The sequence below is a fragment of the Leucopleurus acutus genome (assembly GCF_964270905.1).
Source record: "Leucopleurus acutus genome assembly, chromosome: 10".
Classification (NCBI taxonomy): domain Eukaryota; kingdom Metazoa; phylum Chordata; class Mammalia; order Artiodactyla; family Delphinidae; genus Leucopleurus; species Leucopleurus acutus.
The window spans coordinates 68,472,592-68,489,341 of record NC_139153.1 but is presented as its reverse complement, the minus strand read 5'-3'; the positions used below and the strand labels follow the sequence as shown (position 1 = coordinate 68,489,341).

General features: G+C 52.8%; 1 protein-coding gene across 2 annotated transcripts in view; it reads left to right on the top strand.

Moving 5' to 3' along the window:
• The window catches only part of MDGA1 (MAM domain containing glycosylphosphatidylinositol anchor 1), a gene marked incomplete at both ends in the record, with an annotated part of 52,668 nt that extends 36,547 nt beyond the window's left edge, over positions 1 to 16,121 (top strand). The window contains 11 exons of one of the 2 annotated variants that reach the window (XM_082847494.1): positions 934 to 1,263; positions 4,141 to 4,434; positions 5,273 to 5,557; positions 7,191 to 7,342; positions 8,180 to 8,357; positions 8,601 to 8,624; positions 9,621 to 9,773; positions 10,130 to 10,264; positions 14,886 to 15,016; positions 15,236 to 15,344; positions 16,030 to 16,121. In XM_082847494.1, the coding sequence (XP_082703620.1) occupies positions 934 to 1,263; positions 4,141 to 4,434; positions 5,273 to 5,557; positions 7,191 to 7,342; positions 8,180 to 8,357; positions 8,601 to 8,624; positions 9,621 to 9,773; positions 10,130 to 10,264; positions 14,886 to 15,016; positions 15,236 to 15,344; positions 16,030 to 16,121 (1,883 nt within the window). The remainder of the gene's footprint in view (positions 1 to 933; positions 1,264 to 4,140; positions 4,435 to 5,272; positions 5,558 to 7,190; positions 7,343 to 8,179; positions 8,358 to 8,600; positions 8,625 to 9,620; positions 9,774 to 10,129; positions 10,265 to 14,885; positions 15,017 to 15,235; positions 15,345 to 16,029) is intronic. The other variant, XM_082847495.1, reaches the window with a different exon arrangement.
• Between the last annotated feature and the right edge of the window lie 629 nt (positions 16,122 to 16,750).

Sequence of the window (16,750 nt, the reverse complement as noted above, 5' to 3'; positions counted from 1 at the left end):
ATCCATATGCCCTTTAAAACCTGGGTTGATAAGATTGCCATTTTCATCAAATACTTGTGGTCACCTCTCGGGGTGACATACAGCCTGCTTCACTCAGCCCAGTCCTGATTTATGGCTGTTGTAGCAGAGTCCTTTCCAATGAGCACCTAATATTAAGAATTCGGTCTAACTCTTGGCATACATAAAACAATTTTTAGATTTTTAAAGGAGGCCAGACCATTTTCTTTCTAAACTCTGTATTTTTATGTAATTGCATGTAAAATGATTGTATTGGTCTTTTTTTTTTTTATGACACAAACTTGTTGCAAAGAGCTAAACAGCACAAAAGGGCAAATTAAAAATTTCCCCTCAATTTCCCTCAGTCCCATTCTCTAGATAGAACCAGTGTTACATTCTGGTGCCTCTTTCCAAAATTTGTATTTTGTATATTCTGGGTTTAAAACAACAATAAAAATAAAGCAGCGTAGTAGTTAAGAGCACAGGCTCTGAGTGTGAATTCAAGATTGGCTATTTACCAATACTTCTTTGAGCAAGTGAATTAAACTGTCTGAGCCTCATTTCCCTCCTTTGTAAAATAGGGAAAATAAAATGCCTCTCTCAAAGATTGTGGGATGGGCTAAACGAGGAAACCCACATACAGTGCTTAGAACAGGGCCTCTCATAGTGTATGTTTGGTCAACAGTGGCTGTATTGATTACTAAACCCCCTTTTCTACAGCGAGCTTTTTTTTTTAACTTTTGGAAACACATCTGAGAGAGGAGAACAATTTCCAAGCAGAAAAAGTGATGGTTTCTCCTGGGAGTGGGATCGTAGCCCCCAAACTCCAGGAAGGCCAGTTGGAGGGTAGAAGCTGCATCTGGATGGGGGTGGTGAGACAGGGAACCCTGGCTTTGGGCCAGCTCCAGCCACCTTTCCCTCCCCATCCACCCATAGCCATGAGGAATGCCACATTCCAGATCACCCCAGATGTGATCAAAGAGAGCGAGAACATACAGCTGGGCCAGGACCTGAAGCTGTCGTGCCATGTGGATGCAGTGCCCCAGGAGAAGGTGACCTACCAGTGGTTCAAGAATGGCAAGCCAGCACGCATGTCCAAGAGACTGCTGGTGACTCGCAATGACCCTGAGTTGCCCGCTGTCACCAGCAGCCTAGAGCTCATTGACCTACACTTCAGCGACTACGGCACCTATATGTGTGTGGCTTCCTTCCCGGGAGCACCTGTGCCCGACCTGAGCGTCGAGGTCAACATCTCCTCTGAGACAGGTGGGCAGCTGGAGGGGGGCAACAGGGAGGTATGAGGGGGCTGGAGAAACCCACAGAGGGGAGGTGGGGGCAGCAGCTTGGGAAAGGGAGGCCACAGTGAGGAGGATATCATTTGTTCATGCCATATGCATTTATTAAACACCTGTCATATGCCAGGCATTATGCTACACACTGGAGTAAAGTGGTGGGCAAAACAGGCCACATTGAACTTAGTAGCAAATGTTTTTCAGATCATCCCACAAATAAATGTATCACTGCAAACTGTGATGCATGAGAGTCAGGAAAGAGTTTCCTAAGATAGCAGGTTTGATCTGAGATCTGAGGGAGGGGCAGGATTTTAGTAGGTAAAGGAGAGCAAAGGGAGGGTGGAAGAGAAAAGCAGGCCAAGGAATCAGCATATGCAAAGGCACCAAGGCAGGAAAGTACATGGAGCATTTGGCGCACTGAAAGAAGGAGAGTGTGGCTGGGAGAATAGAGTGAGATGAGAGTGGAGAGGTTGGCAGGGGCCAGATTTTGTAGAGGATTTGGGTCTTTATTCCAATAATAATAAATAATGATAATGAAATAACGGCCAACATTTACTGAGTGTTTTACTATGTGTTCTGATAATTTTATATTTATCTCATTCACCTTCATGATTTACTTTATGGGGTAGATGGTTCATCTTCAGTTTTTAGAGATGAGGAAACTTAGGCTAAGAGAGTTTAAGAATCTTATCTAAGGTTACACATCAATAAGTGGTGGAGCTCGGATTCAAACCCAGGCAACCAGACTTCAGAACCTGCTCTCAGCCACCCCTGAAGGGTTTACACTTTAAAAATTACAAGAGTTTGGAGGGAGTGACTTTGGAGAAGGTCTCTGGAATCTCATCTCCAGCCCCCAGTACCTTGCACTGAGTTGCTGGCCGACTTTGGCTAAGCCTCTTCAACTCTCTGGGCCTCAGTCTCTCCTCTATGAGACATTGAACCAGATGGCCTTGGAAGCTCTTCCCATCCTGACATCTGAACAGGGAGAGGCCAGGTGTAGCTGGAGGTGTCAAGAAAGGCTTCCAGAAGGAGACAGACCTGAGCTGGGCTTTGGGAGTGGACTAGGCCTCCACAGATTCCACAAATCCATTTTGCAAATCACAGAGCCATGTCTGGGGTGAGGAGCTGGGGACTCAGACACGAATGCCACAGCCCCATCATCAGAGCTCACTGCCTAGACAGAGAGATAGACCTGTTGCAGAAGGGTCAGGCAAGGTGGAGGAAAAGGAAGGACAAACCTTAGATAAGACTCAGGAGCTAAAGGTGGGGTCTGCAGAGCATCTGGGGGCACAAGAGGAGTACCAGGCTGCCCGGGGTCATCAAGGAGGGCTTCTTAGAGGAGCCATTTTCCATGTGAGCATTTGCCCGTGCTCAAGCCCATGAGAGGAGGGACAGGGAGCCCCCAAGGTGTATGAGACTTGCTGTGTCCAGGAAGTATGGTTCCTTACAAGTGGATCCCACAGCTGGAGCACAGGATGGGAAAGGAAGATGAGGCTGGGGGTTGACAGAGGCCAGAGCACAAGGGCCTTGTTAGAAGAGCCAAGGAGGTTGAGCTTTAACCCGAGGGCAGTATGGCCTCAAAACGGGACAGCCCTTTATCTTGTGGGGGCAAAGAAGGGTCGGGAGCTGGGGTGTTTTAGAAACAGGGAAATCAATGGGGTACAGGGCCATTTCATTCGTCAGCTTGATGCCTAGGACATAGAAGCTTTTTAAGGACCTGTGGAGACGGTTTAGAATTAGAAAAATAAATTAAAATTAACTGGCTCCAAAATACAAAGGGAAAACTGCAGAATTAAAGCCAATAAATGTATAAATGTTTACAGAGTATAAATTATGCTAACTAGATAACTGGACTTCAGCTTGCCTTGTAGGGTTATTTACGATTTATATTTAATGTAGACATTTAATTTGTTTGATGTGCTATGGGATAGGACCCATGGAAGTCTTTAAAAGACCCTTAATTTGGGCAATGTGTTGGGTTGGATTAGGTTTGGCTGTGAATAACAGAAAAAAACCTAAATAATGGTGCCTTTAAATGAGCTAGATGTGTATTTCTTCTTTATGTAAAAGTGAGCAGTCCAGGCTGGAATAGTGGCTCTGCTCCACCAAATCCTCAGAGCCCCAGGCTCCATCTTGTCTCGCTTTTCTGTTATCTTTAGCATGTGCCCCCTGGTCCACGATGGCAGTGCCAGCTGCAGCCATCAGTCTGCATTCCAGCCTGCAGGGAGGAAGAGAGGCACTGCCTCTCCATTTAAAGACTCACACCATCTTGGCCAGGATTTAGTCACGTGACCAGAGCTAGCCATAAGGCAGGCTGGGAAATACAGTCTTTATTCTGGCTGTGTGTCCTGCTAAAGCCCAGATATTCTTTCACTTTTGAAGAAAGGGTAAGGATGTTGGGGGACAGACTACCAACCTGTGATAACACTCCAGAAAGAGAAGATGGAGGCTTTCACTAGAGCAGGGCCAGTAGGCAGGAAGGAAGGGATTGAGGGAGAAGATATTTATCAGAACTATTTAAAAAGTGGAACCCCCCCAAATAAATAAATAAAAGGTGGAATCCCCCAAACTTAGTAATGTTGGGGATAAGGGGATAGAAAGAATTGGCCTGGACGACTTCAACACTCTTTCTGAGTTGGGAGACCTTGAGGTAGAGACCCAGGAGGTGGAGAGGATTTGGGGAGGGGAGTTCTGCTTTGAAGATACTGCAGGATCTGTGGAACATCAGGGATGGGAAAGGAGGCTCGCACTTAGTGGGAGGGAAGCAGGAGCCCCAGAGCAGAGGCCGGGGGATGGGGGGGGCGGTGAGGGGAAGCTCTAACCCCGCTCCTACCTCTTCCCTGCCCCGCAGTGCCTCCCACCATCAGCGTGCCCAAGGGCAAGGCCGTGGTGACCGTGCGCGAGGGCTCGCCCGCCGAGCTGCAGTGCGAGGTGCGGGGCAAGCCGCGGCCGCCTGTGCTTTGGTCCCGTGTGGACAAGGACGCTGCGTTGCTGCCCTCGGGGCTGCCCCTCGAGACCTCGGACGGGAAGCTGCGGCTGGAGCGTGTGAGCCGCGACATGAGTGGGACCTACCGCTGCCAGACGGCTCGCTATAATGGCTTCAACGTGCGCCCACGCGAGGCCCAGGTGCAGCTGAACGTGCAGTGTGAGTCCCACCGCCCCACCCAGACTACCGTCCAGAGCTGTCCCTCCCGGTTTATAGTCAGGCCTGCCCCCTCTTCACCCCTTCACCCACCCTAGTCCAACCAAACCCCTCTGCTGATACCCCTAAACCCTCCTTGACCCCCGTGCTCTAAGACATGGAGGTCCATGACTCTTGCCGCACTTCTACTCCATCTTCATTCCCAGGGACCCAGTGAGCAAAGAAATAACTGATTTTGCCAAGTGAAACTGGGAGTTTGAAGGAGGAAGGAACCTTCAAGGGAACACACTGCTTCTGATAGTATAATGACGAGAGTTAACTTACCACGTGCCAAGCACTGAGTGTTTTAATGCCCTAACTCATCTAGCCCTCCACAGTCCTATGTATAGATTCTGTTATTCACCCATTTTTACAAATAGGGAAACCGAGTCACACAGATGTTAAGTAACTTGCCTAAGATCTCACAGCTAGTTAGAGGCAGAGCTGGGGTTTGAACCTAAGCTATCTAGCTCCGCAGATCATGCTGTAAATCCCGACGTTATGCTGCTTTTCATTACACGGAGGGTGAGGGGACCATTTGAGGCATGAATAGAGGCCCAGTCTGGGAAGCTCGGCTGGAGGTTTTGGCCGGGAAGGAGTAGGTATCTGCAGGTCGGGGAGGTATGAGTGTGGCTATTTTGTATGTTGTAAGTATGTATCCGCCCTGAGACCCTTCCAGGATGCTGGGGGGTGGGGGGAGGGGTGGCGGGAGTAGGGGCGAGTACGTCGCCTCCCCATGGGGCCGCTCCTCAGACCCCACTCGGTGGGGAGAGGCCCCGCTGACCGCCGCCCCCGCCCCCAGTCCCGCCAGAGGTGGAGCCCAGCTCCCAGGACGTGCGCCAGGCACTGGGCCGGCCAGTGCTACTGCGCTGCTCGCTGCTTCGAGGCAGCCCCCAGCGCATCTCCTCGGCTGTGTGGCGCTTCAAAGGGCAACTGCTGCCTCTGCCGCCTGCCGTCCCCGTCGCCGCCGAGGCCCCCGACCACTCTGAGCTGCGCCTCGACGCCGTCACCCGCGACAGCAGCGGCAGCTACGAGTGCAGCATCTCCAACGACGTGGGCTCCGCTGCCTGCCTCTTCCAGGTCTCGGGTGAGTGTCCCGACTGCCCCGCCCCAGCCAACCCCGCCCACCTGGGGCCAGGCTCCGCCCCAACCCCAGCCCTGCCCAGGCTCCGCCTGGGGCCCCGCCCTTTCCGGCCTAACTGCGCCTGGTTTAGGGCCCTGCCTTTCCAGGAGCCGCCCATGCTAGGTACAGATCCCGCGCAGGCCTCCTGGATATAACCGGGACGTTCTCTCGCAGCCCTGAACCCTCCACTTGCCCACTCTAGGTCTAGGCCTTCCCCTTTCGAGGCCCGCCTCGACTTGGCCTAAGCCTCGCCTGTTTTAGCTTTGCCCGGCTCCTGGCATCTAACAGGCCCGCTCCCTTCACCAGGCCTAGACTTCGCCCCTCTAGCCCTAGGAGCACCAGGTATGGGCCCTTGCCTTTAAAGGCCCATTCACACCTGGCTTACGCCCTGCCTACGTGAGGCATAGGCTCCACCCCTTCCAGCTCTCTGCTTCCACCTGTTTGAGTAGCAGGCATCGCTTTCCCTCCAGCCCTGTCCACGTCAGGTTTAGACCAACCCGCTCAAGCCCTGGGCACCACCGCATCTCAGCCGTCACTTCTCAAGCCCCTCCTCCTTCGTCCTTGGCCCTAGAGGCTGCAGATAGGAAATCTCTCCCTGACTAAGGGCCCAATGTGAGGGGCCTGAGCTGTAGCTTAGAGGAGGGAAGAAGCGCCTCAACAGCTTCTCTGGAACGTCGTGGGTGGCGCTGGGCCAGCCAGCACACATTTCCTGAGCTGTCACTCTAGAGGTTCAGGCCCCTTGGTGCCCAGAAATCCCTTTCAGCCCCATCTCTTCATGTCATTCAGGTGGGCATTTTGGGGCTGCAGATGGGTGTGGGTGGGTCACAAAGGAGGGAAGGTCGTGGTGAGAGTGGAGGGGAAGGGCCGGACCCACTCCCTTCTCTTCCTCCCTTGGAGAGAGCCGGTACCCTGTCAGAAGCAGCACCCCAGAGGAGAGCCCCAGGTGTGCCTGTCCCCCATTTTACTGTGCCCCTGCTCTCCCAACAGCCTCTGACTGACTGGGTGCCCCTTAGCTCTTGTTTGGATCTCCTCACTCACAGTGGGGGGCTAGGGCCACAGGTCACTGGCCACCTACCCAGCCCCTCCCCACCCCACCCAGCCCTGCCAGCCAGAGGCCCCTGTGACATTTCCCACCTCCTTCCCCCTCCCCTGTTCTCCCACACTTTCCCTGTCTCCCCACCTTTTGGCCACTCTCTATCTCTCTTCCCTTCCTTCTACCTCAAAATCCATGACCCTTCTTGGTGTCTTCTATCCAATTCTCTTCCCCTGTGTCTTCTCTAATATCCCTTCTCTGTGTCTTAACCACATTTTTCTTTTCCGTCCTTTCCTTGGCCTTTCCACTCCCTTCTCACCAACACCACCTCTTGGATTCCCAATCTCCCTTTTCTCCATCTCCCACCTCCCTGCCTACCCCTCGTTCTCCCCAATCTCCTCTTCTCCCACCATCTCCTCTCCTCACAATATTCCTTCTTTTTGTCTCCCCCGCCCCCCCGTACCACGCATCCTCTTCTGTCACCCTCTCCCGCACCTCCTCTCTCTGTGTCTCTCCTCATCCCCTGCCCCTCACGGCCCCGTGCCCCCCTCCCGGCCCTCTCAGCCAAAGCCTACAGCCCGGAGTTTTACTTCGACACCCCCAACCCCACCCGCAGCCACAAGCTGTCCAAGAATTACTCCTACGTGCTGCAGTGGACCCAGAGGGAGCCTGACGCTGTCGACCCTTTGCTCAACTACAGACTCAGTGTCCGCCAGGTGGGCCAAGGGGGACAGGGGCTCAGGTGCAGGCTGGCCCTGGGAATACTCATCAAGCCAGGGGGAAGGGGTTGGAGACACATTGACCCTCTTAGAGATAACTCTTCAGAGCCAGGGAAAAAGTGTTCTGGACACAGGAGCTGGGACGCTCTAGGGACCTGTCCCCTTTGAACCCATGCTCTGGGCACAGCCCTGAGAATTAGGCAGGGGTCTGCTGGGTTCATGTGGGGGAAGGCGGGTAAAGCCAGTCCTGCTCACAAAACAGAGAATCTACTCTTATATCAGAAGCTTAAAGCATGAACTGAAGTCTCATCTACAGGGTCTCTAGGACGCAAGGCCAGAGCCACTATACGAGTCTCGAGTCCAGTCTAATTGCATGTGGTTCTGCCCAGACTAAGGGGTAGTTGGGTGGAGGGTAAGAGTGTGACTCTGAGGCAGACTGCCTAAGCTAAAATTCAGTTCTGTATTAACTTGGGCAAGCTACATCTGTTTGGTTTCAGTTTCTTCATCTGTAAAATGGGGGTAATTATACTATTCCAACTGATAGGATCATTATTTTGAGGATTAAATGAGTTAATAATTGCAAAGCATTTAGAACAGTGCCTAGCACACATAAATTTTTCAATACGTGTTACTATCACTTATTATTAAGACAGCCCTGGGAGGTGGGCATGGAAGGGGTGATTGCTCTATCTTACAGATAAGGAAACTGAGGGCCTGGCTTCCTAGTCCTTTGCTCGTTCTGCTCCCCTGCACTGCCCCCGAAAGTCACACCAGGGCCTGGGCTGGTGCTTAGGTGGAGGGTGTCGGGCATCTGGGAACTCCCTGTATCTACAGTTGAATCAGCAAAACGCCATGGTGAAGGCCATCCCGGTGCGGCGTGTGGAGAAGGGGCAGCTGCTGGAGTACATCCTGACCGACCTTCGAGTGCCCCACAGCTACGAGGTCCGCCTCACGCCCTACACCACTTTCGGGGCTGGAGATACGGCCTCCCGCATCATCCACTACACAGAGCGTAGGTGGTGGTGGCTGTGGTGGTGGAATAGGTGGGCCCATCTCATGCCCGGGGGACCCCTCCATATTCCCCACGTGGTTCCTGAGCTTGGGGTTCTCCAATGTGCAGTGTCCTACCCTGTCACTGCAGGCCAGGAGCCTCTGGCCCCCAGGCCTACTCTGGGGACCCTGTTCCTAAGCCCACGCACCCTCTGCACAGCCCCACACCTTGGTTCTGACTTGGTTTTCCTGCTTGCTTTCTCAGCCATCAACTCTCCCAATCTGTCAGGTGAGACACCCCTACCCACTTCCCCTTCCCTTTAGGGACACAAAGGCTCCCCGGGTGGGAGGGACCCCAAGAGATAACCCAGAGAGAAAATAGTGTGGAGGCCAGAAGTTGGCAGAAAAAGCAGAAGGGAGCAAGGCTAGGCTTGGAGATATTTGCATCCAGGATTTATTCTGGGGCTTAAAGGCTTGAAGTGAGGGTGGAGTCAGGAGGACATCTCTCTAACTCAGGGCCTTTTGTCCTCACTTAGTACCATTCACTGACCGGAAAAGAAAATGGAAAGACCAGGCTAATCCACATTCTCTGTTCCCTGGGGCAGAGGTCCTTAGTCTGAGATCCATGGACCACCCCTACCAAGGATGAGGAGGGTCCATGAAACTGGACCCTGGAAGGGCATACAATTACTTCTTTATTTTCCCTAACTTCTAGAAATTTAACATCTTCAATGATGAATGTAGGAATGTGGTATAATCACTACCTGTGACTCTGTCATCAGTGGAAATCCAATGTTTTCACATCACCTAAAAGTTTTTGCAGCCATCTCTAAATATCATTTCCATTTATTAGTATTTCAAACTACAGTAGTTAGACCTAACACTGGATCCTGTGATTTAATTAGATAATAGAGAAGCCCACTTACTATTATATCACACATTTATTTTTAAAATATTTTGATAACTGTATTTCAATATAATTGATTTCCTTTGTAACCCTGTGTTTTTCATTTTATGCACCTAAATAATTATTCTGAGATGAGATTCTTAACTTCACTAGACGCCAGAAGGGTTTGTGGCACAAAAAAGATGAAGAGGTCCTGTTCCGGGAATAGATTGGTCAGGGGTTCCATTGCCTGGTTTCTGAAGCCCTGGGATCCTGGGCCCGCTGCTTGGATGCTTGGGAGCTGTCTCATGGGTGACCAGGAAGGCAAAGCTGGACCAGGGGACTTGAGGAGGCTGATTCTCTTTGTCTCATTCCCTCCCAACTCTGCCCTGAATACAGACAACACCTGCCACTTTGAGGATGAGAAGATCTGCGGCTACACCCAGGACCTGACAGACAACTTTGACTGGACCCGGCAGAATGCCCTCACCCAGAACCCCAAGCGCTCCCCCAACACTGGTCCCCCCACGGACATAAGTGGCACCCCTGAGGGTGAGGACATGGCCTGCTGCTAGGAATGGAGAACAGCTTCAGGGAGGGGTCTAGCCCTGGGGAGCCTGGTCTGAGAGGAGACACAGCCCCGGCCTCAGGGAGCTCCGGTCTGAGAGGAGAGAAAGAGCTCTGAGCTGCTAGAGGATTGGGAAGAAGAGAAACTGCAGCAGAGCTAAGCACTCACAATTGCTGGCCCAGACTCCTGTGTTGTGCCGTGAGGCAGGGAGGACTGGGTGGGGTGGGGTGAGGCACCTGGGATTCAGGCAGCTGATACTAAGGCCCAAAAGGAATCAGATGGAAAGAGGCCTGGGAGGGGTGAGGGGGAGGCTGTTGGCACATCTCCCCCTTCCCTGCAGGCTACTACATGTTCATTGAGACATCAAGGCCCCGGGAGTTGGGGGACCGTGCGAGGTTGGTGAGTCCCCTGTACAACGCCAGCGCCAAGTTCTACTGCGTCTCCTTCTTCTACCACATGTACGGGAAGCATATCGGTGAGTCGAGGGACCAGGTAAGCTGCACGAGTGTGTGCTGGGGCAGGGAGGGGTGTCCACAGGAAGCTGGGGACTGGCCCGGGTAAGGCCTGGGCATCCCAAGTTGGCTGAATCACAGATCCTTATAGGGAATATGAGCAGAATCTGGGCAAGGGGGAAGTCCAGAGCCAGCTTGTCTGAGGTTTTGAGATGATCAAGGCTTTCTGAGGGTGCAAAGAAAATGGATCCACCAGGATGAGTCTTGGAGGGGATGGAGAAATCAGCTAAAAGGTTGCATGTATCGAGTGCCTGCCAGGTGCCAGGTGACATCCTGGGTTAGGGATGCATCTGTGGTCTTATTAACCCTCACAACCACCACATGTGGGGGGTGTTACCATATAGACCAGAGAGGTTAAGCATTTGCCCAAGATCACACAGCAACCCAAGTCTGTCTGACTCTCCCAAGCCCTAAACGCAGGGTTGGAAGGGAGCTGCTCTGTGAGCAGTGAGGGGAAGTACTACTTCGTAAGCATGACCATGAACCTAAGGAGTGCCCTTTGGGAAGAGGTGGCACTGGTAGGAGTGCCACATTAGTCAATGAACTCATCATCAGCCATCATTTCCAGAGCTCCTGCTCTGTGCCAGGCATCTAGTGCTGCAGTGAACAGGATGGACAAATCCCTCATCCTCTTGGCACCTACAGTCAAGTGGGAGAGACAGACATTAAATAATTAATTGCACCAGATAGGATTTGGTGACCACTGTGATGTGTGTCTGCAGCAGAAGGACAGAGGCCAAGACAGCTGATAAAAGGAATAGCCGACTGACTCTGGGGGCTGGTTATGGAAGGCTCTGCTGAGGAAATGACAATTTTAATTTTATTTATTTGTTTACATATTTATGGGAAAGGTAATGTATTTTGCACAGGTCAGAAGGTATAAAAGGGTGCATAAGGAGAGTCCCTCTCCCATCCCAGTCCTCCTGCCACCTAGAGTCCCTTCCCGGAGGCAATCAATGTATTAGATTTGGGGGCAAACTTCCAGAAATGCTTTAAGCATGTAGAAGCCAGTACACATATATTCTGTTTCCCTCCATTTTACACACACTGTTCTGTGCCTTGCTTTTCCCTCTAAACTGTGCATCTTGGTGATCAGGCCTTAACAGACCATAGAAAGCTTCATTGTTTTCCTCAGCTACATGGTAGAGGAAGTGACTTTAAGCAGGTGTGGACCTAAAGGCTCATTGTGAAGTGTCCACAGCTAGAGTGATGGGTTGGGCCGAACTGATGAACTGGAATGAGGTGGGATGCATCCACTGGGGTCCCCCGGGCCATCCACACAATCCAATTCACCCGTGACCTGGGTCTGGACTTCGTGAGAAGCTTCCTGTGGGGTAGGTGGGGGTGAAGGTGACCAGGACCTCCCTGCCCAGCTAGAGTAACCACTTCAAACCAATCCTGGTTTGCCCCAGCCTTTCCCACTTTTAACACTAGAAGTCCCACATTCCAGGCAAACCAGGACAGTTGGTCATTTTATCCTCAGCTCAGGAGGGGCACGGGAGACCCAGCTGGCAAGAAGAGCATGTTGGACACAGTAGGGCCCTGGGAGCTCAAGCCTTAAGAGCTGGGATGCCCAGGTGCCTGGGAGCAGAAAAAGCCCTGAGGGAGTCATCTGTGCTCCAGAGCTTGCTTGGTGTCCCCCAGCAGGTGGAACAAACACCAGTCACTGAGAGCTTCTGGGAGGCAGGTTTGAATTCCACCTGAGGAAGATCCTATAGGTATCAGATCTTCCCAGCACAGGAATGGGCTATCCTGTGCCTGGACAGGAGGACTGTCCAGCAGGGGTGCTGTGGAGGTGACCCCTGTCCCAGGTCACGTTACTCCCCTGCTCGGCCCCCTTCCATCACCATCTTCTCTAGGCCTCCCTTACCGATCTGCCCCTGCCTGCTTCTCTGACCTCATTTTCTGCTGCTCTCCCCTGACTCTACTCAGTTCAAGCACGCCGGTCTCCTTGCTTTTCTTTAAGTACTTGAGGCCTTAGAAGCCTTTGCTTTTGATATTTCCCCCCGCCTAGAATGTTCTTCCCCTCCCCTCATTCAGGCTTCCTTGGAGAGGTCCCCGACAGCCCCATGTAAAACACCTCTGTATCCCTTTCCTGCATTATTTTCTTTATAGTGATTACTGCCAAAAGAGCATAAGCTTCAGGAAGCAGAGTTCTTTATCTTTTTCACGGATGTGTCTCTGGTGTCTAGAATAGTGCCTGCTCAATTAGATGAATGAATGAATGATGGGGAGGTAGGGAGGGCTGGGCTTGATGAACCCTGAGATAACTTCTTACCCTGAGAAGCCTCTTTTCAGTCAGTCCTGATGACAGTGATGGCAAGTTCTTCACTGAGCATTGAAATATCGAGAACAGATAGGAATTTGATGGGGACTTTCCCTCAGGAGCCAAATAGGGAGAGAGGATATGAATCCCAGTAACTGCCACACTGTAGAGCAGGGAGTGGTCTGGGCACGGGGAACTGCAGTTTAAGGTCTCAGAGTTCACAGGAAGCACAGAGGGCTCCCAGCTCAAGCCTGGGAAAACTTCTCGGAGGAGGTGACATTTCAGAGAGGGCTTGAAGCACAAAAAGGATTTGGTCAGGGGAACATGGTAGGGGAGGGCATCTCAAGCAGTGGGAACAACCCAGGCAAAAGCCCAGAGTCTGGAAAGCTGGGCTGTGTCCAGGCTGCAACATGTAGCTCGGTGTGGCTTTGCAGGTGCCAGGAAGATAGGGAGGAATGTAGTGAGCAGGCACCCTTAAGGCCCTGGCTGACCCTGTGAAACGCTTTCAGGAAGAGGGGAGATCTTGGAGCTGGTGGGATGATCAGGGAAGGGGGCAGAAATTCAATTTGGGTTTGAGTAGTGAAAAGGTGGGGTTCCCCCATTAGGGTCCTTGGGGCAGGGTGGTGGAGGAGGAAGAAATGGTTTGGAGATGGAGGTTGGACCCTGGAGGTTGGGGGATTGGAACCGGGGAAGATCTTCAGGAAGGGGAAGAGAGGGAGGTCCCTTTGGGGCTGGTGAGAAGCCCAAAAGTCTCTGGGGCTTGGGCCCTGCCTAAGCCAGTGTGGCATCTCCCGGCCCACTGGGTGCTGGCTTCAGCCCTCTCAGGGCCCCATCTGCTGGTGAGGGTTCTCCACATGCCTTGAACCTTTGTTTGCTCCTCCCCCAGGCCTGGGTCTGCTGCTGGGGAGGGGTGGGTGTTTCTTGCTGTCCTGGTCCCTCCTCTCCCCTCCCCTCCCACCCCCCCTGGCAGCTCTGGGCACCAGCTGTCCCCAGTCCTTGTGCCTCACTGGCTCTCCTAGGTCCAAGCCAACTCCTTTAATCTCAGGCAGGTAACATTTGGTGGCCCTGCCCCACTGGGGGTCCGTCTATCTGGTGTCACAGATGGTGTGGCTTTGTCTGGGGCAGTGCCATGGAAATGCCAGCTACCAGGTGCCGTCTAAGATTGATTCCCGTTCTCTCTGAGCCAAGTCTTTATATCATAGGAGGCTTGAGATAGGCTAGAAGAGCCGGCGAGGGGGCATGACATTGCCTGGGTGCTCTTCATCAAGGCCTGATCCCTCCCTTCTCTTCCATTGCCCCTCAGCATCTCCACAATCCCAGGCCCCTGGGTCTGTGGGTGAAGGGGCTCAGCACCCCTAGGCTAATAACTCCAAATTTTCACATTTTACCACAGCTATGTAGCACGTATACTAATATCTTTCTTTGAATCAACTCACTCCTTTTTTCTTAGCTTTGTCCTAAGCATCAATATTAGAGAAGTTGTGGGTTTGAAAGGCTGGCTTTATTCACCTCTTAAAACATATATATAAGTATGAAATTTTTCATTGAGGTATAATGGACATTATATTAGTTTCATATGTACAACATAATGATTTGACATTCGCGCACATTGCAAAACAATCACCACAATAAGTCTAGGTAACAACCAACCATCACCAGAATCTTTTTTTCTTATGATGAGAACTTTTAAGGTCTACTCTCTTAGCAACTTTCAAATATGCAATACAGTATTCTTAACTGTAGTCACCATGCTGTACATTACATCCCCAGAACTTATTTATTTTATAACTTGAAGTTCGTACCTTTTTAGTCCCTTCACCCATTTCACCCACCTGCCACCCTCCAAGTGTTAAATTTTTAAAGTCCGTTCCTGTACCTCCAGAAATCATTGCATGTATCGTGTACCACCAAGCGCGTGCATTATGTGCTTCGGGCATCCTGCTCTGTGTTCAGATATGGGCCCCAGTGTCCTGGGACAACTCCCCTGTCTAGAGGGGGGAAGGGTGCTGTGTGTGGGTGTGTTTGTGTGAGTGAGTGAGTGTGTGGGGGGAATGAGCTGATTAGGAAGGAAAGGAAGAAATGAAAGAGAATTTGCCAATCGTCCTGATAAGTGGAAGCCCTGCTGCCCTGCTGCTGTCCCCTCTCTTTCCCATGCTGAGGTCCCCTCTGGGATAACAGGACACTGAGCCAGTCTGCGATGGGGAGAATGTCCTGCCCAGTGGGGACTGTGCTGCGGGCAGTGGTAGGGAGTTGAGCCTGGTGAATGGGGAAAGGTGAGGGTGCCCCCTCACTGCCCCCTCTCCTCACACCCACCACAGGCTCCCTCAACCTCCTGGTGCGGTCCCGGAACAAAGGGGCACTGGACACGCACGCCTGGTCCCTCAGTGGCAATAAGGGCAACGTGTGGCAGCAGGCGCATGTGCCCATCAACCCCAGTGGGCCCTTCCAGGTGAGTCTGCTGGGCCCAGGGCTCCTCACAGCTCTCTAGGCCCTGGGCCATCGCTCCAGCCGGGGAGCCCTCAGGAGGGCCCAGGACTTGCTCCCGGGAGCTGAGGAGAAAAGCTTGCAGGGATGGGGGGGCCTTCCAGGGAGACGGAGGCTAAGGGCTGGGAGTCTGTGGTGCAGAACCTCCCTCATCCCTGCTCCCTGCTCTCTGACCCCACCCCAGATTATTTTTGAGGGGGTTCGAGGCTCGGGCTACCTGGGGGATATCGCCATAGATGACGTCACACTGAAGAAGGGAGAGTGTCCCAGGAAGCAGATGGATCCCAATAAAGGTGCAGGATGGAAAGAGGGCGGGGGTGCTGAATCTCTGGGGGACTGTGTGGGTGGGTGCCTGTGTCAGGGGAGGCGTTGCTGTCTGAATTGCGGTTCAGAGTGGCTGGTTGATGGGATGCATGTGCTGGTGACTGTGGGAACAGCTGCTGATGTGTTTGGTACCCACCTTGGGCCCCACCCTGGCTCAGGCTGTATGGAGGACAATGAGACCACCAGACCTTCCTGTGAGCTTACTAAGTTTACAGTAGCAGCGTCTGTGTCTGGGTACATCCGTGTGTGTGTGTGTGTCCAGGTGTGAATGTGTACCCCTCCCCCTCCGCCACTGGGGGCCAGGTGTTTGCAATAATAACAGTTGGAGTTTACCAAGTGATTACGATGTACCAGGCAAGGTACAAACACCTGTATATGCGTGATCTCATTTATTTCTCACAGTCCTCTGGGTGGCTCTTCCTATTAGACTCATTTTACAAACGAGGAAACTGAGGCCACTGAGGTTGAGTGAATTGCTCTGTGTCTTATTTAGTGAGCCACAGAGCCAGGATTTGGACCCAGCAGGCAGAGCACACCACCTCATGTCTTACGAGTGTGTCTGTGAGCACAGAGAGGGGGCAGAGGAACAGCCCTCCCTGGCCCTGCTGAGCTGACCGGAGCCCTGGCCTGTCTCCCTTCTCTTTTCCGTCACAGTGGTGGTGATGCCGGGCAGTGGAGCCCCCTGGCAGTCCCGCCCACAGCTCTGGGGGCCCATGGCCATCTTCCTCTTGGCGTTGCAGAGATGATGAGCACTTCGTGGCCCCCCCACCCCGCCCCCGGCACACCAAAGTGTCTGCATCGTACCAAAGACTGACCCCATGCCAGCCGGGGTGCCCAGGGGCAGAGCCGCCCGCCAGTGAGGGGGCCTGCATTGGCTGTGAGGATGAGCAGAGAACAAGGACAGCGGCCCAGCACTGAGGCCCCGGAGACGTTTGTTCGACACACGCACACACACACCCACGCTCACACACACAGAGATATATTAAAGCACAAGTTTCTATCTGACCTGCCAGCATCTTCTTTGCTGCAGAGACGGGACTCGCCTGAATGGCATCCACCACTCCAGGGACCTCGGCGCCACACAGGCCTTGTCCTGGCTGCACCTGCAGTGTGTTTCTGACCTTCCCCTGTCCCTGACTCAAGGCTGAGCTCAGCCCCGTGGCTTTACCAGAAGGAGCCAGAAGGGGAGCAGACACAGGAGCCCTGCCCTTGGCTGGACTCTGGGGCCCCCTGGAATGGAGGAGGCCGGGGTCATAGGGGGCCAAGCGGGACTGACTCTGCGAACGACAAAGGACATGAGGCACCAGCTGCACACAGCTCTGTTCCCAGAGCGAAGGCCAGAAGCCGGAGAGCCCAGGCCACCCATATCCCCTGA